This window comes from Salarias fasciatus, chromosome 18 (assembly GCF_902148845.1).
Source record: "Salarias fasciatus chromosome 18, fSalaFa1.1, whole genome shotgun sequence".
In the NCBI taxonomy this organism is placed as follows: domain Eukaryota; kingdom Metazoa; phylum Chordata; class Actinopteri; order Blenniiformes; family Blenniidae; genus Salarias; species Salarias fasciatus.
The window spans coordinates 25,461,157-25,486,277 of record NC_043762.1 but is presented as its reverse complement, the minus strand read 5'-3'; the positions used below and the strand labels follow the sequence as shown (position 1 = coordinate 25,486,277).

General features: G+C 43.3%; 1 protein-coding gene across 1 annotated transcript in view; it reads left to right on the top strand.

The window, feature by feature from the left end:
• Positions 1-222: 222 nt before the first annotated feature.
• The window catches only part of LOC115406124 (cadherin-18-like), a 103,152-nt gene continuing 78,253 nt past the window's right edge, over positions 223-25,121 (top strand). Inside the window, exons 1-3 of the mRNA XM_030116031.1 lie at positions 223-236; positions 355-370; positions 869-1,156. Coding sequence (XP_029971891.1) covers positions 223-236; positions 355-370; positions 869-1,156 — 318 coding nt within the window. The remainder of the gene's footprint in view (positions 237-354; positions 371-868; positions 1,157-25,121) is intronic.

Here is a 25,121-nt window from a genome sequence, read left to right as displayed (position 1 = left end):
TGTACTCCAAACATATGGATTAGTTGCCCCTTTTTTCCTGTAATTTCCTGAATTTACCAAGATGTTTCTCCGTTTGGACATTATGGGACTCTCTGTAGCTTTTCTGAGAAAACTGCACGAAACGAATCGTTGAACTGCACCATGAGGACACGCTGGGCTTCTCCACACTGTGGAAAGTACTGCATACTGTGTCAGAGTGCGTTTTTGGATGTCCAAGCTGGCATGGCGCAGTGGAGGTGAGAGGCGGACACATTTCTGGACCATTCTTTACTTGACAATGAGAGTTTCGGCCGAGGCGGCTGCACTTTCCTGTCTTTGTCCTCTGGTGGTCTTCCTTTGTGTTGTCTCCCAGAGTTGTTATGGGGCCCAGGTCAGTCTGAGTCCTCATGCAAACCCTAACTTAAGCCCGTACGCAGAATTGAGGCCTAAATCACCCGATCCAACACCGCCCGCAACTACCGGCCCTGAAAGACTCATGTCCCAACCAAACCAGCTCTCAGGCTCCAGCCAAGACCTCCGGAGCAGGACCCAGCTCAAGCCCCGGCGTGACACGGCGTCCTTCCTCCCAGACGACTCTGGATTCAACACAAACTTCCCTCTGGGAAGTTTTCAGGCTGCATTAAGCTCAAACACAAGGATAAAGCTCCAGCATCTGCCCAAGCAGGTTTTAAATACAAGGCAAGGACTGGCTTCCAATTCTAGTTCTACTCAAGGGACAAGAAATGCATCAAACAATCACAGGCAATTTACAAAGGTCAGCCCCAAGGCTAATCCAAAATCAAAGACTGAGTCTCAGCCAAGGGCCAAGGCAGACATCAACTCTAAATCTGGGTCTAAGGGCAATCCGGAGTCCACCTCTAACCCGAAGGTATCGCCACAGTCCGGTCTAAATCAAAGGTCGAACTCTTCAGGGAGTCTCAAGCCCGTTGCAATCCCAGCTTCCCTTTCCAGCCCTAAGCCGCGCTCCAAACTCCGAGCATCTTCGGAAATAAATGTCAAGCCGGACTCCCACGGCTCCAGGACCTCCACGAGAGGACAAAAGAACCAGACCAAGACTGCAGAGGACGTGAGCCACCGACTGAAGAAAGGCTGGATCTGGAACCAGTTCTTTGTCCTGGAGGAACACATCGGACCCGAGCCTCAGTATGTCGGAAAGGTAGGAAGTTATTTTTATTTCTATTTTTTTTTTTTTTGCTTCATTGACTTTTATAGCTAAATCTCCATCAATGTTATTCCATGTTGTCTGAACATCAAATATCTCTTTGTGTGGTTTTCGCCATTAGATGTGTACGTAATTAGATGTGTACATACACCAGCATGCACGCGTGTGTGTGTGTGTGTGTGTGTGTGTGTGTGTGTGTGTGTGTGTGTGTGTGGGCCTGTAAAGAAATTAGTCAGTATGTAATTACATTTGTTCACACGCAGATTTGTATGCACAAACAAATGTCATTACACACACACACACACACACGCAGTAATTTGCTCCCACACTGAGATCAGTACACAAATAGCAAAACAAACACACATTATCATTACATACACACTAATCTGATAACACAAACACAATCCGAGTTTCACATGTACCGCTGTCTCCTCGTATGCATACAGCTACAGCATTCGCCCTGTAGCTAAAGCGGTAAAAAGTATTTCCAGTTTTCCACTATCTTTATTGAATCAGTTTTCAGCCTGTTCTCTCCAGAGGATTTCAATGAATGCAGTGATACAGGTTGATATCTGAATATTCTTCAGGATAAAAACAGTAACGGAGCAACATCAGAGGGGAAATCAAGGGGAAAAAACATGCCTAAGCCTATTTTCCAGTACAACCAAGCTTGGGCAGTCTCCTTCTGTGCAGATGTGAGGGAGGAATTCAGTCCCGCTTTCTGCAGCGCGCTGTGAATATGAATATGAAAACCCATAAAACATGTGTGGCGCTCAGATAGAGCGGCTTATCCTTGCAAATGTCAGCCTTTTCACAGCTGCTGCATTCTCTGGCAAGACACGGGCCTCCATTCAACCAAGTGTAATGAAGTTGCCAACATGCTGGCTTCTAGACTGCCCACAGTTTGTTCATTCAGTTACAGATATAATGGCTATACGTTGCTGAGTGGTAGAGGACTCTGAAAGGGGAGGTAATCCCGTTAGCGAACTGTACGATCAATCGCTGATCGTATAGCTCAAAGATGGTCTCGTTCTCACTATTTTCCCCATATGACGGTTTCATTACAGCGATTCGAGCTATTTTCTCGGTTCTTGTTGGTTTTAGTTGGAAAGATTCATTATCAGTTTGATGCAGGCTGCTTGCTGTTCACCCACAGCTGCTTAGTGGGAGGGAAAGTGAGACACACACACCTTTTCATACACTGAGAATGAATACATGCATTTCATTAGACATAGCTGCTCAATGCCATGCTTATGTAATTCCGCTCTTCTTTCAAAGAGAATACAGGTTGAGAAAACATATCCCATTGGTGATGGTGGCCACTTTGGCTCCTGGAGAGAACTGAACATGTGATCCTCTTTGAAACAAAGCCTACACACTGTGTACTTGAATCACTGCAGAATTGCCAGTTGCAGTCGGGTAAAGGAGATGTTCATGGTCTAGGTTTCATTCTTACAGGTTTCTAGCAATCTGACGTGCTGAAATGGAGTTTTGAACGAACAAAGCTGCATTGGTTCAGTCAACACATTGCATTCATGTTGGACTTGTTTTGAAACGGCTCTTTTATCACAGACAGATATTTCTAGTTTCGCCTTGGTCTGTTTTGTACATGAACCCCGTCTCAAAGGTTTGAAATGTGTTTCTACAAATTAATTGGTGCATTTTTTTCTCTCAAGTGACCATTAATGAGTTGTTGCAGAGGTAGTATAGTTTTTATACTTCAAAAGTCGTTTCTTTATGGGGATAACATAAATCACGTCTGATTATTGCATGTGTTGTGATGGCTACTTAAAAGCATTTTCAGGCTCAGGTTAGACGGCAGCGTTTTTTAGGTTTGCTTCATTTCAAGATACTTGAGTACATCGTAATAGTCCTCTCCCCTTGTTCAAGAATCTTTAAAAAGGTTTTGCACAGTTCTGTACTGCATATCACCTGAGATGACCTTCAGCTGCTCGGTTTATTCTTCTTCCTGATACAAACAGACTTTGGACTTTTCCCAAATAGACAGAAAAAGTCTCAACCCTTTCTCTTTTTGTCAGGACTTAATGGGTTGAAGCTTTTTGTGCTTACTTTTAATGATTATTTTTTATTGTAGATGGTTGCAGACGTCCGAGTTGAACATATTCTGATAATGTCCCTCCTCCTTCGCTAGCTATTACCTAGTCATTTATACAACCATGCATTTCACATTTGCTTAGATGTTGTCCTCAAATGCTTTTATGCTGTGAAAAACACGTCTATTTTGATGCTAATTAAACTTTCACTCCCTAGAAGATCTGTCTGATCATATTGCAGATGTTTCACTTTACCTGCCATGAAATGTCTTTATAATTGTAAACATATGAACTTGATTATTATAATTGATGAAGTTTTCTTTCATAGCAATAAACAACATTTTATTACCATATGATGCTGTAGAACTGAATAAAATTCTTCCGTATTTATTGCTTCATTCGGTTGATTACTGGTAACATGCTGTTCTGCTAAACCTGAAACAAACCTATCGATCAGTCCGCCCTCCGCCGATCACTGGAACACTTGAAATGTTGCCAGATGTTCTTTGCAATGACGGGTTGACGGGGGAAAAGCTGAGAGGGCTTGGAGAAGCCGACTCTATCAACAGAGCCTTGATGTTGTTACAGAGCCAGCAGGAGGAATCTGATCATGTGCTTCATTATTGGAGAAGCTTTGGGCGTGGAATCCAGTCGATGTTTACACTGCTGACAGCAGAAACATTGATTTCAAGTCATGTGGAGATCGTTTTCAAGCCCTCGCAGGACTGACATAAATCCACAACCTGATTCGTTTTGGCTATAAACAATGAGATTAATCAACTCTAAAATACAGACAAGCAGACAGAACCTAATTGTTACCGTTTGTGATGTTTTATGAGAAAATGCACATGTAAGGTGACTTTAGCTCAAACTAGTGTTTGAAGGTTACTATCGCAGCCTGAGCCACAGGACGATGTGAAGCACGCATTTCCCTGTAAATAACACAACCCCAGCAGACAAATGTGGCAAATGCAACATAGAATTGCTGCAAATGGCAAGAAATTTGTTCCAGGCAACCGAGCAGACAGTCAACATCGGGAGTTCAATCTTAAATCTTTATTGTGGATACAGGTAATGATGGGACACTTCACCTGAGTGCCAACCTCAGGACACAGGACCAACAGTATTCACTACGGAAGATTTTATTGGGAATATTCCACGTTTCCTGGAGGATCTGTATGAAACAGACAGAAGGAGACCCTACAGCAGTAGTTCTTGGGTAACTTTCCCCAAGTAAAGAGCCACCTGCAGCCAATCCAGCACCCTTTAGTGGACTAACTGCATCGTGCATTATGCCTAAATATGATGTTCACTCTGGTTTTACAGATTAGAATCAAAAAATCTAAACCCTCACATTCTTCTCCTAATCAGAAAAGATAATGACACGTTTCAATATGGCACCAAACAGAGATATGAGTGTCTTGCTGGTTCGGTCATAACCTCAAAAACAACCACCCTTTCTGCTCTGCACAGCTTGGTGTTGACAGTGAGTGACCTTACTGCCGGTATGATTGACAGGTGAGCTGACAGCTCCGACTTGAGTCCCACAATCTCGCTCTCTATCTCACCCTCCGTGCACGCCAATGTCAAATAAAGGTGTTATTTTGCTGTTCAGCACTCACGCTGTTTAAACACCTAATGCCCCAATCTGGGTCTATTTGCTCTAAGAAGAGACATATTGCTGGTGCAGTGCTATCTTGAGGCGCCCGTTCCTGATTTCCTCTGCAGAAGAAGAGTCTTTTTATTGCCCGCACGCTGAGCTCTTAAAGGGAATGGGAGACGGCAAACTAATTATGTTTTATTTGATGGAATGCCAACGACATAGCTTTGACTAATTGAGATAGTGAGCACAGCCCAATTTGAACCATGCATTTAGATGATCTGCCAATAAAATGGCAAAAAAAAAGAAGGTAGAAGAGGCCACGCCCAGCAGCACCTGGACCCTGAGCTTTGATCGTGGCCTTAAATTGCTAAAATTGGCATCTCATGCTTGATACTGCTGAGGCTGTAACGTGTTTGATCTGTTTAAGCTGAACTTCTACCCTCAGCTGGCGGCAAAGAAATGAGGTGAACTTTGGAAAGACTATTTTCATTCTGCTTGTTTTTCTATTATAGGATGGGAAAGTTTACCGACCGTCCCGACGAACACAGTCTGCTCGTCACAATCCGGGGAAGAACTTCAGCTTTTCCTGTGAATGTGAGGCTGTGGCCTAGTTACAGATCTACATCCAGACGCAACTTTCCACAGACAGTTTAGTTGTTCTCGATTCTTGTGGAGAGATTTCTCCGTTTCCCCGGTGGAATCAAGAGTCAAACACAAACAATGCGTTGAACCTTTGATTCAGTTCAGATGTGAGAAGCTTTTTGTGGCGCAGTAACCAAACAGTACAGCATATGCTAAGCTCTCCGTCGCATCTTTGATGAGACAGATGCAGATGGAGGTATCAGAACTGCATCCAGACCAAAAGGAAATTCATGAGTGACACTTCAATGATGGGGAAGAAGACCGTCAGGCTCAGTCAGAAAAAGTTAATTTTAGTTTGGTAAATGAGAATTGGATTGGCGTGTATCTTCCCTTGGGCAAAAGCACAAAGTCAGATATTTGGCTGAAAGAATTTGGATTGCTTTGTCATAATATCAAGCCAGAAGTCACAGTTAATGAGAAGTAATGCCAAATGTTGGAGACCATGTTGGGTTCAGGAATTCAACACTTGGCTTGTATGTTGGGATTGTCATTAGACATCTGGACACAGATTCATAAAAGTCCCCAAAATGAACCCAACTTTGATCTGTGTCTTCAATTTACCAACATTAAATGTAAATGCTTCCACTGAGCAACAATATATGTATTTAATGTCCTGTAATAAAAGCATCACAAGGTCACATTCTGAGCCGCCACCGTGTATGAGCAGACGGTTATAATGAATAAACTCCGTCTGATGGAAGCTGTTGCCTCCATGTTGATTCGAAAAAAGAAAGTCAATCAATAACTTTACAAAATCAGTTTTAGAAGCTGTATATTTCACAGACAGATGTCTTTATGGAACCAGAAGGCTACTTTTTTTTTTTTTTTAATTCTGCCTCTTCTGTAACAAACATCTCCTGCATGTATTTCTCACCACATACAGCCTGAATTCAATTCAATTCAATTTTCAAAGCACTTTTACAGAGAAAAACCCAACAGTTCATCAACTGGAAAAAGTCGTGGACTAACTTTGTGTGGCTGATCTTTGAGGTTGAAACAGAGACGTGGTAGAGACGTGTCCTGTCATTACTTTTCGCTGCACATATGGACTCAATCAAAGAGAAACCATTACATGTTCTGTCACTGAAGCTGGCTTGGCTGCGATGCGCTGGCTGCTGTAGCTTGAGGCTCTCTGTCGTGAGGAGGCTAACTTATCTCAGTGGTGTAGTTTACTGCTCCACTAGGTGCGACAAGGCAGTTGATTGTCAATTTGTTAGCTCACCAAGCAATAAACTTCCTTAACAAGCCTGTGGTTTGGTCGCCCAGCAGAGGAACAATGATTGATGCTTTTTTGTTCTAACCATTCTTACTTTACTTATGAACCCTGAATGGCGGCCCAGTCATTACTGTCTTTGAGATCAGCTCCTTCTGACACATGTGTGGGGATGAGTGGCAAGACTGTGGGTTGAACCAAACTGTGTTTGACAGGGCGAGGATGAGAAAAGCAATCTGCTTGGTGCTTGTTCCACCAAGGGAGCCTGCTCGCTGGATCCTGAAAGCCAAGAATCCCGTGGCATGTGTCACTGCTGTGAACCCCACAGAAAGAGGGAAAGGAAAGAAAGCATTCCTCCATACTTTAAACCTATCCTATTCATAGTTAATGTGAACAATACATGTACGTTGCAGCAGTTTTTGTTGACCAGATGACAACAAACCTGAAATGGTTTCACTAATGTAGGAACAAGGTTTAAGGTTACTTCAGTCTCCCGTGGGGAGATTGAACCTGACAGAAAGGTACTTGATTGGGTGACAACGCAAAAAAAAAGGAAGAAAAAAAAAACAAAAAATTGTGCATCGTTCCACCATTCAGCAATAAATCAGCAAGGTAAATTAAACAGATAAGATGCAAAGACAAATAAGATCAAGATAAATGAAATCAAAACATAATAAAAAATCCTTAAAGAAATAAAAGCAACCGCAGGGATAAAAACTAGGATAAGAGCATAAATTTAAAAGTCACATTAATAACTAGAGCTGAGAAATAGCATAAATGAAACGGATAAAATTAAATGCACTATTTCTTATCTAGTTAATTGATGGCAGGAAAAAAAAACACTTTGTATAATGTTTTGTTCTGCGCCTTGGGATTAAGAACCAGAGGGAAGAAGCTTAAAATCACCCAGAAGAGGATAGGAGTCTTTATTAAAAATCAATAAATCAATCCTCAGGATGTTGGACACGACTGAGACTCGCCCATCAGCCGACTGGACCGCTGCACCGTTTGCTCAGTGAGTTCTTCTCTACTGAGGTTTGAGCGCGCCATGCCAGCAAACAAAGTGATAAAACAGAACGTACTGCAGTCGAGTTCAGTATGGAGGAACTTTCCTCTGCTGCTCAGGTGTTCCACCGTGAAGGAGAGAACAGGTTTCGTCTGCTGCAGCGATGTGCATGTATGGAGGTTCGGAAAGATGAGTGTGAGTTTAATGGAAATTGGAAATTAGGACTGTGACTTTCATTCATCCGACACACCAGCTGGCAGCGTGCCAATTAAGATGCTGGTGCAGCATCTCAGGGGCTTAAAGCATCGGCTCTCCTCTGCAACCAACATTAGGCACTAACTGGCCCAGCATGTGTCCACTGTTCCTTTCTTATTTGTTGATCAATGAGTTTGAGAAGCCAAAACCGCAGAGGCCCCCCCAAACTCGCAAAGTCCACAGAAATTCAGTTCATGATCATGTGGGTAGCTAGACCTGGACCTGGCACACTTAATGCCATATACGCCCAAGTGAGAAGCTACTTTTGGGAATAAATCACATAACTGATCTGCTGCTGTGTGTAAAATATACAGTGACCACATTTCAATATCCTCCTTAACCTCCTGTCTCTGAGTGCCCCAAGTGAATTCACTTGACACTGACTCTGTGTGGAGATCTTATTGAAACTCTGAGTTTACTTACTTTATAATTCACTCACTTGCATTATTCCAGAAGAGGAATATCGCAGCCGGTCGTCTGTCAACACACTATTAGGTTTACTCTTGACATCAGGAGTGCAAGTTTAATGGCCAACGTTATTTACGGCTGGATTCTGCATATCCATCGAGGATTCAAGTGGAGGAAATATGAAGCGAAGACCTCACTAAAAGGGTCTTATGGGCTTGGCAATAGTCTAATTCACTCCAAAAATGCATTGTTATGAATACACTGAATATTTATCATGAATATGTTTTTTTTCCCTTCTATAAATTATACATTTTCTGACCTCTGGGTGGGTCTTTCCATTTCGAATTGCAACATATTCCGATCCAGCGAGTTTGCTGTCATGATGTTGAACTTTTGAACTGTTGAACGGTGAGTGTGTTAAAATGAAGCTCTTTTCCTGAACGCACATCTCCATCGAGAGTTCAAAATGCTCCGATGAGCTGCGTTAGGCCAAAACTTTATTTCAAATTTCGACGAGATAAGTGGATAAAGTGTTTGCAGCTTTTTTTTTTTTGTCCTGTGCCTTGATTTTCGATGAATGATTCAGCCAGAGGGGATTTGCCCTGAAGCCACACATTAAGAGGAAGATGCAGCATATTCTCCCCGCCACAGTCTGGAGGCTGAGTCAGGAGAGGCATATAACCGAGACTGCTTTCGGACAAATGCAGCGTCGTAAAAACCCGGGACTGGGTCCTCACAGTGTTCCTGACGTAAACGGGGGCCGGAGACAGACCCAGAAGCAGCGACGGAGTGTTAACATGAAAAAAATACCGTCAATGATGCAATACAGCAAGCTGCTATAACATTGTTGTTCATCATCAACATAAAACCAAAACTAGCGCTGTGTTTTCAGTGTGTGTTTACACGACAACAGTGTTCGGAAAACACATTTTTGAAAATGCCTCCTAAGGTAAAAGATTTTGAAACGCAACTTTTTGGAAACAATCAGACTCACAACAGGAAGTTAATTTCTTGGTCTTCTGGAACAGAATAGCTGGATGTCTTGCATCTGCATATGCAGCTTGCTCAGTGATTATATGACCATTTATCGACTAAACAAGGGTCCAAAGTACGCCAGTGAGATGAGCTGCAAGCATATGGCTAAAGTGAAGACAACTGCACGTTGGCATTTGCATTTGTGTTAAGAACACAGATGGCTGCATGAATTTATCTGGCAGAAAAGAATCAGCAGCATAAATTCCATGTAGTCCATTCTGACTCGTGTCTCTGTAACCTGAGTCTCTGGCAAGCTTCCTCCAATCTGACTGAACTGCTGACTGATGAGGAGAAACAGACATCAAGGACGGACGGCTCTCAATTTTTCACACTTTCCACCTATAGTATGTAGAGCTGAGCTGGTTCCAAATCACACAGCCATTTCAATCTACTCTTCATACTATTGATTCCTCCCACAGTCTGAAAACATCCCTGTCAGGTTATTTGGTGATATTAATTCGCCCCGAGGTGTGAATGTGAGCGTGTGTGTGTGTGTGCGTGTGTGTGTGTGTGTGTGTGTGTGTGTGTGTGTGATCATCTGTCTCTCTGTGATGGACTGCCAGCCTGTCCAGGTGTACTCTGCCCTCGCCCATAGTTAGGTGGGATTGAGTCCAGCACCGTGTGACCCTGCACTGGAGAGAGTGGCACGGAAGATGGATGGATGAAAATATTGGTGGAACAACACACTGTAGACAGAAAGATGTGAGCCCAGCAATGAAGAGTACCTTTCGACTGGAATTACTCAGTTTCAACCAACACAATACTGCAGAGCCACTGACCTGGCAGGATGCTGGACTCCATAGGAATGAGCTTAATGCAGATTTGGATCTGGGCACATGCAGACATTACATTTCTCAGTGCATTTTGGGTGTCTGTTTATATGACAGGGGTGCTCAGAGCTACTGAAAACGTAACTTCTTGAAAACGTCTAATAAGGGGGAATTTTTCGAAAATTGACTTCGTCTCCAGGGAAACGTTAGGAAAACACAACTTTACTGAAACACTTCTTCTGCACGTGCACGTAGATAGATAACAGTGTTTGCCTCCAGAGTGTCATGACCTCCAGTCCACATTCTCCTGGACTTTGGTAGTTTATTACAGATGTTGCCATGGAAACATGGAACTTTTCTGAAATCGAAAAGCGAAAACGACGCTGCTGCAGTGACACGGCGTGTGCACAGCGGTCCTGGCGTCCAGTTGGGATGCAGGAACGCAGCGATCCTCATGTAATCGGCTCTGACAGTGACATTGCGTGACATTGACGCTTCGCTCTTTATGAAGGTGAGGAATGCGCGTGACCTCTGGCGCTTTTAAGCGCGTTTGCGTGCCGGTGTTCATGTGCGTTCCCGTGTGGCGGGTGTGATGTGCGGCTAGCCGAAGACAGAGGTGCTTAAGGTGCAAAACCAGCCTGCGATGTGTGCACATTCGCTACCCGGAGCACACTGAGTCATTCTTTTGTGCACGGCTTTGACAGCTGAGCATTGTGTTGTTGTGTTTTGTGGGGTTTTTTTTTTTCTCTCTCTCTCTCACTTGGAAGAAGCCTCACTTTCAGTTGATTGCACTGAACATAAGAGGGAGGTTGATGTGCGGGCTCGCTAACCGCTTTGAAAGCTTGTGCACACGTAAGGCTCCCAGAAACTCATATAGTGCACGCTGACGTTGACTGATGGGAAAAGCTGCTCCACTCTGATGAAAGAAGCACAGGTGAAATAAAGTGAGTGAAGAACAAGAGAAAAGAGAAATGCACAAAGGAAGGAAGCGTATGAAACCGGATGAAGGGACATTAATTCCAAAGACTGTAACCTCCTGTAAAATGTGAATGCAGCCATGCAAATCATTCAAAAAGTGAATATAGTCCAAGGATCCAATATTGTGCTTGTGCCTTTTTGTTTTTTTCCAGGTTTTCATGAACGATTTCTTAAAATTTTCACCAGCGGCCTCTCACCCTGTGCTGCCTCCTGCAAACTCAGCCAATTGGATTTCACAGTTATATGAATGGATGGCCATTTTGTATTTAATAACAGCAATATACCGAAAAGATGGTGCAGGAGCAACAATCTCTCTTCTGCTCTTTTTATATAGGCCGGTGTGACGCCGTTGGAAAAGCGGGTTGTCTCCCAATCCCAAGATTTGATCCAAGCCCTGATCGAGACAATAAGCCCCGTGTCGCTGCCAGTGGCGTGTGGCGATCCATCACTATTTGTTTGTGTGGGTGATTAATTACAAAAAATAGTGTATTTGACTTTTATCATTTATCCCAGCTTCATGTAAGCTCAAGTCACTGGGACGGAAACCTCAAAGCCATTTTTCTGTCTTTTCAAACATTTGGATGGCCATACCTGTTCTGCATGAAGGAGGAAACTCTATTCTCTCATTCTAACTGTGCTTTAGAGAGATGGCTTGACTAAAGAGATGCCATTCTTTGTTGTGCAGAAACTGCAGTTACGATTGTTGAAGCAGTTAAAGGGTTTAGTTTTTTTTTAAGGAGCATGACATTTTTTCATTTTTCTCAACACACAAGTAAAAAAAAAACATGTTTGCATTCAATCTTCTTTTCTTTCTCCGTCCTCTTTTTCTTTTTTCTGGTGGCTTCAAAGAGGCTTCTCCGTGGCTCATAGTTGTTCCACTTGCTCTCCCTGTTACAGGTTGGTCTGTGGTAAATCAGACTCGTGCACTGCTCATGCAGAGCACACTGCAAATGACATCTGCACACCTTTCTACTGATCCTCCTCCTCCTCCTGTTGCTCTGTTCTTCTCCTCGTTCTACTGTTCATCCCAGCTTGAAAATTTGATCTTTATACTGTGGTTCTTTCAGATCCCACTCCATCTGCCTGTTTTGGAGTTCCTCTTTCGAACTCTGATAGAGACTCTGGAATTCCTCTGCCAGGAGCTTTTCTCCTCACAGACTGATATTTTCTGCCTGTCTGTCTTTTTAGCTGGGCCACCTCAGCATTGAGCTCATTTGTGGAATCTCTCTCCGTTTGCAGTTTTCGAATCTCGGTGTTCAGTTGGCCTTCTTTCTGGTTCCAGCTGGAATGCAGGTTTAGAAGTTCCTCCTTAGAGCTTTGGTAAAGGCTTTCAAGTTCCCCTTTCAGAGCCTTGTCCATCTGTTGAGCGTCTCTCAGGCTTTTCGTTTGTCTCGTCTGCAGCTCCTTCAGCTGAAGCGCCTCGTCTATCAGGTTTTGTTCATTCAGATCTACTCTGTCTTCTCTTTGCTTGAAAACCATTTTTTTCTAGTGTCATTCCTGCTCATCCCAACTCGTTTGCTTCTCTTGGAGTTCCTCCTTACACCTGTGGTAAAGTCCTTAAAATTTGGCTCTCAGGATATTCTCCATCTCCAGAGCTTCTTCAGCTCCTCCTTCAGCTGAGCCACCTCGCTGTTCAGACTGCTGTTCGGCTCATTGGTGGAATCTCTCTCCTTTTCCAGCTGTCATTTCAATTCTTTGTCTTCCCAGCCAGACTGCAGGCGTTGGAGTTCCTCCACAGAACTTTGATACAGTCCTTCAAACTTCTCCTTCACGTTCCTCTCCTCTTCCAGACTTTCATTCTTCTTTTCTGTCGTTTGTCGCTCTTCCTTCAGCCCTCCATATATAAATGCAGACAGACAGAGAGATTGACTGATCTATTGATCGATTTACAACAGAAGAGGAATAAAATTGTTCCAGCAGAATGAATAACCTACTGAATCAAAAACAAGTAAATTAATACTTTTCGGAAAATCAAAACAGAAGTTATTTATTGCACAGAAGGGTTTTTGTGGACAAATGTAATTAGTTGAAGAGCAAAACTCTGTCAGTTAAAGAAAAAAAAAATCAGTCTGTGAAGCTCATCAACTTCCTTCTGGGTTGTAGGTCAGAGTCCTGAGCAACCTCCTTCCATGGGAGGACAGTCTCCGCTGCAACGGAACAACAAATTCACTGAGGCTGGCGTCTTGAATGAGACTGTTCAGGTGTCAGCCTTCCGGCTTTGGACGTGCTTTTCTTTTGTTACCAATGATAAATACACCTTATTGATTTACTTAAAGTCAGTCCACAGCATTCACAATCACAGTACATCCACAGACTCTGTGTCAATTTCAAATAAGTACAGAGTTCAGCGTCTTCCCAAACACAGCGACACATAGACCAGTGTGAGTGGGACTCAAACTGCTTTCATTGGGATTCGAACCACCAAACTCCCGCTAACACAACAACTTCAGTGACTTTGACCTGACCGTGCTGTTTTTTTATGGGATATTTAAGAAGAGTGACCTGGAGGTGTGCCCGGATCTGCTTTTCTCTGTTTCACTGATAGGCCTCATTAGCTGGCCCTGATCCTCTTCTCTCACCCCCACAATCCTTTTCACACTGCTGATTATAGGCCGAGCCAAAGTTTGTGTGACCCGGCAAAGGAAAGAAATGAGAGAAATTGCGAGAAGAGTCCAGCAGAAATGAGTTGAGGGTGACTGAGAAATCAGAGGGGATGAAAGCAATAGAGGGAAGATGAAAGACATAGAGAGAAACGGAGAGGAGAGCTGAGGTGAAGCCCGGTAAAGACGAGAGGCGGCAGACATGATGAAAGGAGAGGGGAACGCCGAGGTGCTCGGAGAGCAGGAGAGTACACAGAGAAAGGAAAAACGACTTGGAGGAAAGTTGTGTATAAAGATTCCTTTAGGGCAGTCAATGAGAGAAGCTTTGCTTCTGATTCCTGATGCTGCGCACATTGCTTCATAGGTTTTTTTTTTTTTTTTTTTTTTTTAAAGCACTGCCTCATTGGTCTTGATCCTCTATTTCACACTCCGTCTTCCTTCCCTTCCTCGTCTTACCTCTGACCCAAAAGTCTCGCCGTGTCAGTAGCCAAGCAATGAAGCAAGACATAGAAAGAGGAATGAGGCAGCAGCCGGGGATGTATTTTGTTATTCCTCCTGTAACCTCTGTGTCCTGTCCATCACTTTTCATGCTTCCCCTCGTGCATGATTGATCCTCACCTACCGCCGATGCGTTTAATTGGAAAAGTCCTCAGAATGACAACCAGAGCCTCGTTTCCTTTTGCATCCCCTGAATGGAAGGGATTTTTTTTTCGGATCAGCCTGAACTCCGGGACTCCCTTGAGGAGAGGGTGAGAAGGGTAGATCTAAGGATGTCTAAAGAAACCCCAAACAGACACCGCCGGGAATCTAAACAAGTTGAAACCTTCTCATTGATTTCAATGGGCGGGTTGAACAGCATTTGGCTCCACCGTGATGTTTTCACAGAGGGGGTCCTCGGCCTCTCTGGAAGGCAATCTGAGGGGCTCTGGGAATAAAGAAAAACATCTTTGAAACCACTCGTAACTCAAATATTTGAGTTCATTCTAACATTTCCAATAAGGAGAGGAAAGGCCAACGTTTACTGATGCTTGGATCTGCAGTGCGAGGCGATGAGACGTGGACTGCAGTTTCTGTGTGATTGTCGCTCTAAATCCTCGCCCACTGAGCGACCATGCCAGAGGCAGGCAGCAGATCTGAATAGGCAGATAAATGTTGACCTTTGGAGTGCAGCGCCCAAGGATGTTATCTGTATTCATATAAAATGATAACAGCTCCCTGTCTCATTCAGTTGCGAAATTGTCAAAAAAAGAAGGTTGGGGACAGTATCTCACCCTCAAGGTGCAAAGCCGTGCCCGACGTGGGGCAAGTGTCTCCGCTTCAGTCCTTTCCGATCATCGTCGTTGTCCTTTTCACATTCAGCAACAACGCTGTTAAAATAATGCGTGACTTGTGCCCCCCTGTGCACTCTGAATATGTTGGTCTTCAGATGAGGCGGCTGACTGCTGTGCCTCGATAACTGGAGGCGGCAGGAAAAGTGGGGCACACAGTGCGAGTGTCCCCGCTTTGGCAGCTGACTCACAACACACACACAAGTTTCCCACCAAACTTTACTGGCCTTTCATATTTTTCTTGTAAGAGTTTATTAGACACCTGCAGAAGGATCTCTGTACGTTCCCGGAATCTGCTGAAGCCGCTCACACACTGTGGGCCGTCTGCACTTACATTTTCTCACTCTTCTTTCATTCTTTGGTGTTCCTCAAGCTTCTCTTCTTCTTCTTCTTTTTTTTTTTTATTCCTGATTTTTCTGCCACTGTCGCAGCCTCCTGCTGTTTGCCCGGAACCACCGCGTACCGCCCGTTTACCGTCACTAGACTGTCAGTGTGTTCCAGGAAGTCCCACAGAATTGTTCTTCTTGTTAAGATATGGGTTAATGCTCCACAATATGATTTCTGACAACGTATCGAATGCTTTGCACTGTGACATTAGCTATTTGTGACTTTCCAGCTTGATACCACGTCCACTTTAACTAGAAGACAAGATAAGATTTATTCTTTATTCATCCCACACGGGGAAATTCAGTTATCACAACAAAAGATCTGAAAACAATACAAATTAAAGAATAGTTTATATGAAATATTTCCATAATATATATTCATAATAATACAATATTAAATGATTCTGAGTTATGGTATTAACACAAAATGATTAAAATAATGACAATTTGCAATAAAAATACAGATTAGTATTGACAACATAAAATAAAGATATTGACAAACGGACTGAAAACATAGTTGAAATGGGGAAAAATACATTTACAGTAATTTCCAGTGGATTATGTTGCAGTATTTTATGGTTTTATTCCAGCAGGGTATTGAGTTGTAGCATCTTCTTCTTGGATGGAGGCTGCAGCAGTCGGACACTGCAGGAGCCGGTTAGAGCTCCACGATGTGGACAGGTTAGACTCTCCTCTCACCACCTCCTGGGGCGTCTGTGATCTGAGGAACCACAGACCGTCTGCAGACCGTCTGAGGTCCAGGTACTATGGACCCCCCCTCCCTCCAGCTTCCCCCTCGTGAGATGACTGGACGCTGCTAAACACACTGGAAAAGTAAAAAAAATCATTACATTTCTGCTTTACACTCAGTTTTTTTTTTTTTTTTTTTAATGAATGCCTCATTAAACCGTCATTACGTTGTTTACACACCGTCCTGCTGGTCTGCATAAGAATTATGTTGCTTGAAACTAGCTGGTGGTGCGAAAAGGTTTGGGGATCACTGATGTCCAGGACCACCTGACAGAGCTGGTCTGCAGCCAGTCAGTATTCTGGAGCAGATTCCGTCCGGACCTGTAGCGTTTCTCACCTGCTGTGAGGAAAGGAGAGCTGTTCCGGGAAACAGGATCAGTCTGCTGGAGACAGTGGGAGGAGGCGGACGACTGCTGGCTGGGTGCGAAGTGGAGGAACCCAAGAACCATGTGAAACTAAATAACCTTGTTGTCTGAGCATTGAAGGATTTCTTTTGAAACCCCAACGCCAACAAAACATTCTGCTTGTTAGAAATAAGATCAGGAAGAGACGGAAAGAGACCGTCTCCTGTATCGACCAGTTGAGTGTTTTGATTAATGTGCGTCACACACAAGGATCGTAAAGAGGGTGGTGAACTAAGGAAGATCTGTTTGGAATAAATGCACACACTTCTCTCCATATAAAAACAGCTATTGTGGTTCAGTTCTGTATGGGGGAAGCTATCCTCCCACACTCTGAAGTTAGATGAATTGCAGACGCTGCAATGCAGTGAAATGCATTGATAACAAGTGGTGAAACAAAACGAGACGGGGACGTTCCAGCCAGTTTGCGATAGGATCATCATTTCTGCCCTTTGTGTTTAACGCCAGCTGTAATTGCTCTGTCAAGAGGAAAGGATTTTCCATTAACTGAGCTCTTCATGATAATCAGGAGAGTAAATTATATCGTAAAGTTTCATGTAAACCAATTAGCATAAAAGATACTGTAGCTGTGTAGAAAAGTTAGGGTTCCTGTGAAGTGATTCACTGGATTTAATATTTATTGATCCATACATAACATCGTCAGTGACGCCCACATTTTGACTGATTTATATTTAGTAAATACACTAAATCTAACTGTGAACCATCATCTGATCACAGGTTTATTTATTACATACAGGCAAAACTTCACCATCGAGTCTATATAGGTCGGTGTAGTGGTGTTAGGCACTGCAAAGAGGGTAAAAACAAGGACACACACACACACACACACACACACACACACACACACACACCCTCTCCTGCAAATCCATTCTCTGGTTCCCTTACTGCGTAACTGGTAGCAATCTTGTCAGATGGCCGTGGCGCCATTGCAGAATTGCCCTTTCCATCAAGCAATGTACGCTGTAATTTGAAGTTTGTACGGCCAAAGACACGCAGAGAGTTTGGTCTAATCAGGGTCTGCAGCGCCCTGCCTGTGGTGGAGGAAGGGGAAAAGCGATTAGATGCAGTTCACGAGCATACTGCCGGCGATTCTGTAACAGAATCTGTTTACCTAGGCGTGACCCCGCCACTGGAAAAACATGTTGATTCCAGACTTTTCTGCACGGCCTCATATTAAACCCAGCTGTGTTAGAAATAATGTGGAGGAACATGGTCACCAAGACAAATGAACTAAGGATAGCTGGGGTTGTGTCAGGATAAATAAAGGGTTCACTGCTCAGGCTGTGAACCAGAATGTGCTGCGCTGTGCACAGTTAAGGGTTCATGGGATTTAGAGCAATCATCAAAACGAGTTGAGTGTAATGCTATTTTATGAAATAATGACTGAAGCTGAAAGTTTCTGCAATACTTAATGTTCCAAATTCAAATTGCGCAATAAATTATAATACCCAGGGATGAGATTTCCACCCTCATATATAGCGAGAGGAAATGTTTTTATTAACCACGTCAAATGAGCTGTACATGCATCATGTCATGATCGATGGAAAAGTTTAGTTTTAGACTTCAGAGGGAATTTCACAATAAAGTTTAATAATGTCACCACCTATTGGGATCTATAAAGAAGGATTTTACTTTCTTTACTTATATGCTTTATTTAATTATTCTGATTTTATTAGTTCAAAATAATGTGTCACATATATCATTTTCAAACTGTCATTATGTCTTTTCTTGTGTCGTTCACCTCATCGTCAGCACATTAACTGTTCTGTATTTTCTTTCAGAGTGCCACATTACATTTTTTAAATGCTCATATATCCACTTGAGGTTGAAGGTTCAATCATCTTTTCTATAACTACTCTGCTGAGCTCTTGACTGTATGCAGCGTCTTTTGAAATGTGTTTTGTTTCTGGTTTGCACCCTGACTAAACCTGAGATGAACTGAGCTGCTTCACAGCAAACAGTCACCATGAGAATTGGTCATTTGATTCAACACCACAATGTTTATCACTTCCGTCAGTCACAAGAGCGTCTTTTCACATGGTGATGCTCTGTTTTCAGATTCACTATGAAATATGAAATATGACATGATCGGCTTGTGCAACACGTGAGAACAGAAATTACACATTAAATGAGGCCAAGGCCATGAGTACTGAAATTATAAATACTCATATTAGTCAAGAGCACCTAGTCTGAGACAGAGTCAAGACCAAAACCACAGCATCCCAAGTTCAAAACATTTTTAGTGTAAATTATTGCTAATTTGTGTTCAATCGTCCATTAAAGAACACGTGAAAGTGAGTCAGTGTTCTCTACCATCTGAAGGGACTCGTAGTGTCTGTTAGCGGAGCCTCAGGCAAAACAAGAATTCCGGAATGCTCCATGTCAGAGTCCAGCAGCCTTCCTGATCATCTGAGGTGAATCCACCTTTGGGAGATTGGCATTATGGGTGTACAGCGTCAGATCTGCAGTAACGACGTGATGCAAACAGTTCAACACGGTGCAGATTCTTCTCGAACTGCTTTGTGTGAAGTCGTAGACGCCAAGAGCAGAGGTGGCTCTGACCCAGGGGTGTCCGCCAGAGTCCAATCTGGCCTTCAGGATGAAAAACATCTCTGATCCATTCAAAGGTGCACTGAGTTATCTAAATTCCAGATATCACCAGGTCACCAGTTTTTCTGTATCATCTTTTACTGCTCTGTCAAGCTCTTCAGTAGTCTGCTCTTTTTCTTTGATCACTAATTTCAGTTGCCACGCTTCCTGCTTTCAGAGGTTCATCGAAAGTGTAGAAAAATCCAGCAATATTAAAAAGGAATAACATCAGTTGAATTTTAACTATCTTATAGAGCGACCAACTCAGCCTATTTTAATAGATGGCTAGTTATTTCCTTGGTTTTTCTTGGCTTGGTTTAGCACACAGTGACTGGAAGCAGCTGTCATCTTGGCTCAGTGCAAAAGCTGCAAAGTGCTACAAATAGAGGATGTGGTTTTGTGACATTTCACTATATTTTGAAGAGAATAAATGTAACATCCATGCTCAGCTATCACAATGCCGATCTGAATGCAGTTCTTAGCGGAGTATTTCTGTCTGGTGCCAGGATGTGTGGATGACGCAGTTGGCTGTGTTACCAGGGGCTGACCAGACAGTGACTAATAACTGCGCCTACCTACTATCCAGAGCCAGAATCCCTGGGTGATGCATTTTAACTCGTCTGGCGAGTGACCAAGTAGACCAGTGTGTGCTGCAAATGATCTGTTAGTGTGGGAAAACTGGCTGACAGCCTTCGCCATGCAGAGCCCGAGGCAAATCTCCCTGACTGTAGATCAGGTGCACGTTTCTGTGTGTGTGCCCGATGAGACAGATAGACAAAATAGCTTTCCTAGGGCTTGTTCAGGAAGCTGGTTGCAGGTTTATCAAACTGTCGGATCTTCCCTATAGTCGACCACTGCAGTGCAAAGTGTGCGCTGGATGTATATTCCTGTCCGATGTTTATATCTTTGGAAAAGCCAGCACATACCTTGGCTGCTTGAATGTGGAGTGTGTCTGCACTGTTGTACAAACTGTGCCTTTTCTCCATCCGTATAAATCCTTTGGCCTCCACCGTCAGTGAGCCGAAGCAGGATATGGTCACAGGTATCTTCAGCCAACATCGACCGTGCAATCGATCGGCCAAAACCAGAGTTCTATCAGCGAACGTCCACAGAGACACTTGACTCACAAAGCTGTTAATCTCCACTTTTTGCACTCACCTTTGGCCAAAATATTACAGAATAAAGTTGTGTCTGTTGCCTGCATTGAATAAACCCTGGTGGTCAGGTGTTGTTGCACATGATAAGTTCAAGCACAATCACACACGATCTCTATTAATTAATACAATTCCCTGCACTTCAAGCAGTTATTCAATATATGCTGAACCTTCCACACCGACTGTGATCTGCTGAAGCGGGTTTCTGACTGAACAGTTAATGTGTTGGAAACATTTCAACTGTGTGCTTTGTGGCAATATGTACGGAGAAAAAGAACGGATACACGTACACATCGTGGACAATGTTTCCAGGTCAAGAATTCAAACATTCGATAAAACCGTCAGATATCTGCTGCTGAAAATAAGCACATAGTAATGATCAAACAGGCAGCTTTTTATTTGGAGCAGAACAATGTGCCAGCTTTTAAATGTTTTCTTTCTTCCTCACAAGCTTGGCTGTTTTTTGTTGTTGTTTTTTTTTTTTTTTTTTTTTTTCCCTTTACCTGCACCGCTGACATGCTCTGACTAGTGACAGATCAGATGCTGGCTGCCATTCAAGGCAACACCGTAGTTAGAAATACTCTCTCTCCCAACAAAGGCAGTCTCTGGATTGATTTCCTCCCTCAAAGCTGTAGTTATTTGGTTACCTGGTTATTACCTGGAACTGCTGAATAAAAGAGATGCAACTTCTCCAAAAAAATGAAAATACAAAAAATTCTTAAAATTGTTAGTGCATCTTCTTTTCAGGATATGAAGAAAAAAAAAAGAGGGTGGGTGCTAGTTTAGGTAAAACCACTTTTAGCAAACACACATTGCTAAATATGCTCAAAGAACCAAGATGTTATAAAATGGCTACAGCAGGAAAATCCATGAAAAGAATCTTTAAAAAAGTGGCCACAAAAGCTAAAAACATGTCTAAATTTACCGATGACACTTCACAAACGCCATCTTTGTGGCTATTATTTTAAGATGTGTTTTCTTCATTTCAGATTATCAACATGGTTTGTGCTTCCGGACAAATTTTATTTGATGGAAAATCATAAAACTCTCCTCATTTGGTCTGAAAGGTTGCAAACCCTTGCTTTAGATAAATAGTTATGCTGTTCATTACAGCGTTTCTCCAATAAAGTCTCAATTTACTTCACCATTATGTGGATTACTTCCTGATACATTGCTTTTATGTTAGTTTGCATGACAACAAACACGATAACTGCGTGGAAAACTTTGTTGAAGTAAAACTTTTGAGACAGGAAATCACCAAAGAGATGCTGTTTGTTTCCAGGCAGTGGTTGTCATATTAACAGGGCCTTAGATTTACTATCAGAGCATATTAACTCACACAGAGAAGAGACATTTACATCAATAAATGACAGGAAATTGTCTTTGTAATTGTTTGGAAGCAGCATAAACACATCATCACTGTGTATGATGTTTTTCATCAAAATACATTGGTTGTTTTGTGCTTCTGCGTACCCATCATCCCCAGACTGAGTCTCTCATTAGGTGAGGAAGACGTGCCGTAATACGGATGTTAATGCCTCTAGAAAAAGAAACACATTTCTAAACTTGACGACAATGAGAAGGAACAGCGATGAAACTGTGAAAATGGACGGTTCTTATTAACTGTTTACACAACGTGTCAAGTGAAAATGTGTGTTTTTTTTGTCATTCAATTCAGAAAACCTGCATATTTACGCAACAACATTCTGAAAATGATGTCCGACGTGTTACACGACAGCAGCAGTGTAGTTAGCATGTAGGGCCACGGGTTGGCGCTGTTGTCTGTTTATGCAATGAAACCACACATACATGTGGGCAGAGAACAAGACGCTGACTGTACAGGAGTGTTTAGTCTATGATTAATGAGGAGATCATCCAGTAAACGGGAGTTTAGCGAAATAGTAGCTACGTTTGATTTCACAGTGACAATCAGTCCCATACCTGTTGCTGGCATTAGTAGAGGAATCCTCGACACATCTCCATCACTGATCGCCTGCCCACATTTTCAGTGGGGCTGTTCTGGTCAGACGTGAACAGAACCGTTTGCTTGCGTTGCTCGCTTTAGCTTACATGAGGCATACGCGCCTCGCTGCTGAGTTAAATGAAGCCGAAGACGATGCCATGCAGTGCAAACACTGCATTAGCGGTGCAGCCAGTGCCTGGACTTTCAGTCTGGACTTTGCCGTGTTCAGTTTTTGTCAAGTGTACTTGACCCACATCATCATCCACTGTGAGACAGCAGGCTTTTATCCGTCCACTTCTCTAATTAGCCGTCTATTATCCGTCCGTCCTCCCAGTCATCGCTTCTTTGCTCATTAGCCTTGTCTGTGTTGAGCAAACACACCGTGTTCCCCCCACTGTTCTTCCCTCTGTGTGTGTGTGTGTGTGTGTGCATTTGTGTGTGTGTGTGTGTGTGTGTGTGTGTGTGTGTGTGTGTGTGTGTGTGTGTGTGTGTGTGTGTGTGTGTGTGTGGCCTTGTGGCAAACATCACTCAGAGCTATCCTCAGCCATTAGGCTGTCAAAGCATCCAAACAGCCACATCCAGCACTCTCACTTTTGCTCTTTCTTCCTTTCTCTGCAGCACTCAGGCTAACTTTCCGAGTGTCAGTGTGGATTTGCGAAGCCTTCCACTTATCTGGTTGCATGCAGCTATATTTCCTCCTGCCTGTGTCGACATTGTTTTCATTTTGTTGCCCAGCACATTGAGACTGCAGAACATTTCACAGCAGAAAGTGATCTGACCACCGCTGAAGTGCTCCGGAAACCAAAAATATATGCTGAGAATAAAACATTTCATTCTGGATTAGAAATGTTGCTGATGTGCCGGTTGTTTTCTACATCATTGTACGTGATTCTATTCATAGCTTACAGTGTTTCAGGTGTCATGATTACATCTGGCAGGAACATTTTTATTTCTTGGAGGCTTTTCCACTTGGCTGAAGAAACAGTTTCTGAAGTGATTTCCAGTCTAGAAGACTGAAAGATGTCAGTTTACTGGATTCTGTTTGCTTTTGGACTGGAAAATTTGACCTGAACTTTGATTCTTCAGATGTGACAACACTCAGCATTTCAGCTGGAGCATCACAACGTAACATATCAGTAGTGTCAGTTTCAGTAGTTTATGCAGACGACACTCCGCTCGGTGTATCAGTGCCAGTGAAGAGCGCAGCCCCTCAGTACCTGCTGAGTCAGTGCAGAAGTGAAATGAAAGAGTGGATGTGTCAGAACTGGAAAGCACTGTGAACTGACATGTGGTTAAATAGTGCGGTATAAATACGTCTGTCTTGCCTTGCTGTTAATGCATTGGCCTCGCCTCTCCGTTTGTATTCCCACTTTCCGGTATCAGTTCTGTTTTTTTCAGCGTATTTCAAGTGACAACGAAAATTTTAGGTGCATGTAACGATTCTCGTCTTTCCATCCTGGGGAAAGCACAACACCTGCTTGGCAGTTCTTACCCACAGCGTAGAAGATTGTAGTCCAGTAGTGGAAACTTCTTCACAATATCTGAAAGACACGCTGGCTAAAGAACTTTTAGGACATCTCGTACATGGAATTATCAGCGAGGAGTAATAAAGCAGAACAAACATACACAATCTGACTTTAAAACTGTTAATGTTGGTTGGTGGTGGTGGGGTCGGGGGTGTGGGGCTGGGTTGGTGGTGTGGAAGTTAGTATTAGGAAAAACAAAACAGTAAAGTTTTTGTTTTGGTGGTTATCAGCCAAATTGTTCTTGTTCTAATAAAGAAATAAATGACAGCAGAGCAGGTTTATACCCATTTTAGAAAAGAGCCAATGACAGCAAGACGGAATAGAAGCATGCAAACACCAGCAGATGGCTCTGACGGTGCGTGTCTACAGGATCAATAAGCTTCTCACTTCCATTAACAGTGCGAAACACACCGTGGTGCATGCTGGGTGTGCTGCCTCGCTCTGAGCTGTGGTTCAGGTTAACATTAGTCGCGGTGGAATTTTGGCGAGGAAAGACCGAGACCTGTAAAACAGCAACCAGGCTGCTGGTGACGACATCTTCACGTGGCGCTAACGCTAAAGCTAAGAGTGGGCTGAGTGACCAGACACCAGCAGCTAACAAGGCTACAAAGACAGACAACTGTTGGTCTGTATGACAAAAATAACCATAAAATAATCCACAGATACTTTCACAACATTCCAAATCTCAGAATAATCAGTTACAAACGTGTTCCTGAAAAAAGTGGCATCCTTTTGGTAGCTGACGTGTTATTGGCTTGGAATCATTGCTTTTACTGGCTGGGTTGGTCGATGGTGCGGAGGGTGTGTGTGTTGCCAATCCAGCATGTGTTTGTTGCCGTAAATCTTCTGTCAAACCAAAGATGGCATCCACAACATGAAAATGCATCCTTCGTTCTCTGTGTGTGTGTGTGTGTGTGTGTGTGTGTGTGTGTGTGTGTGGGAGAGAGATCAACTGACTAATCTCACGCTGTTGAGGGTACACACTGGCTGCCAAGAATGAAATAGAGCTGCAGTGAGCATGTGTGCATGCCTGTCTGTTTGCATGTGCTTGATGTCTTTTCAGGCGTGTGTGTGTATGTGTGTGTGTGTGTGTGTGTGTGTGTGTGTGTGTGCGTGCTCCGCTCCTCACTGAGCGGCGCGCCGTAGCCAAGCGTGACACCGCCGGCCTCGACCCGCTCTCCATCAGACAAGCTGCTGAAGGCTGATAGCTGTTTGACATGTGATTCATTCAGCTCCACATGTTTAGGGAAACATAAATACTCACATGTGGATGTGTG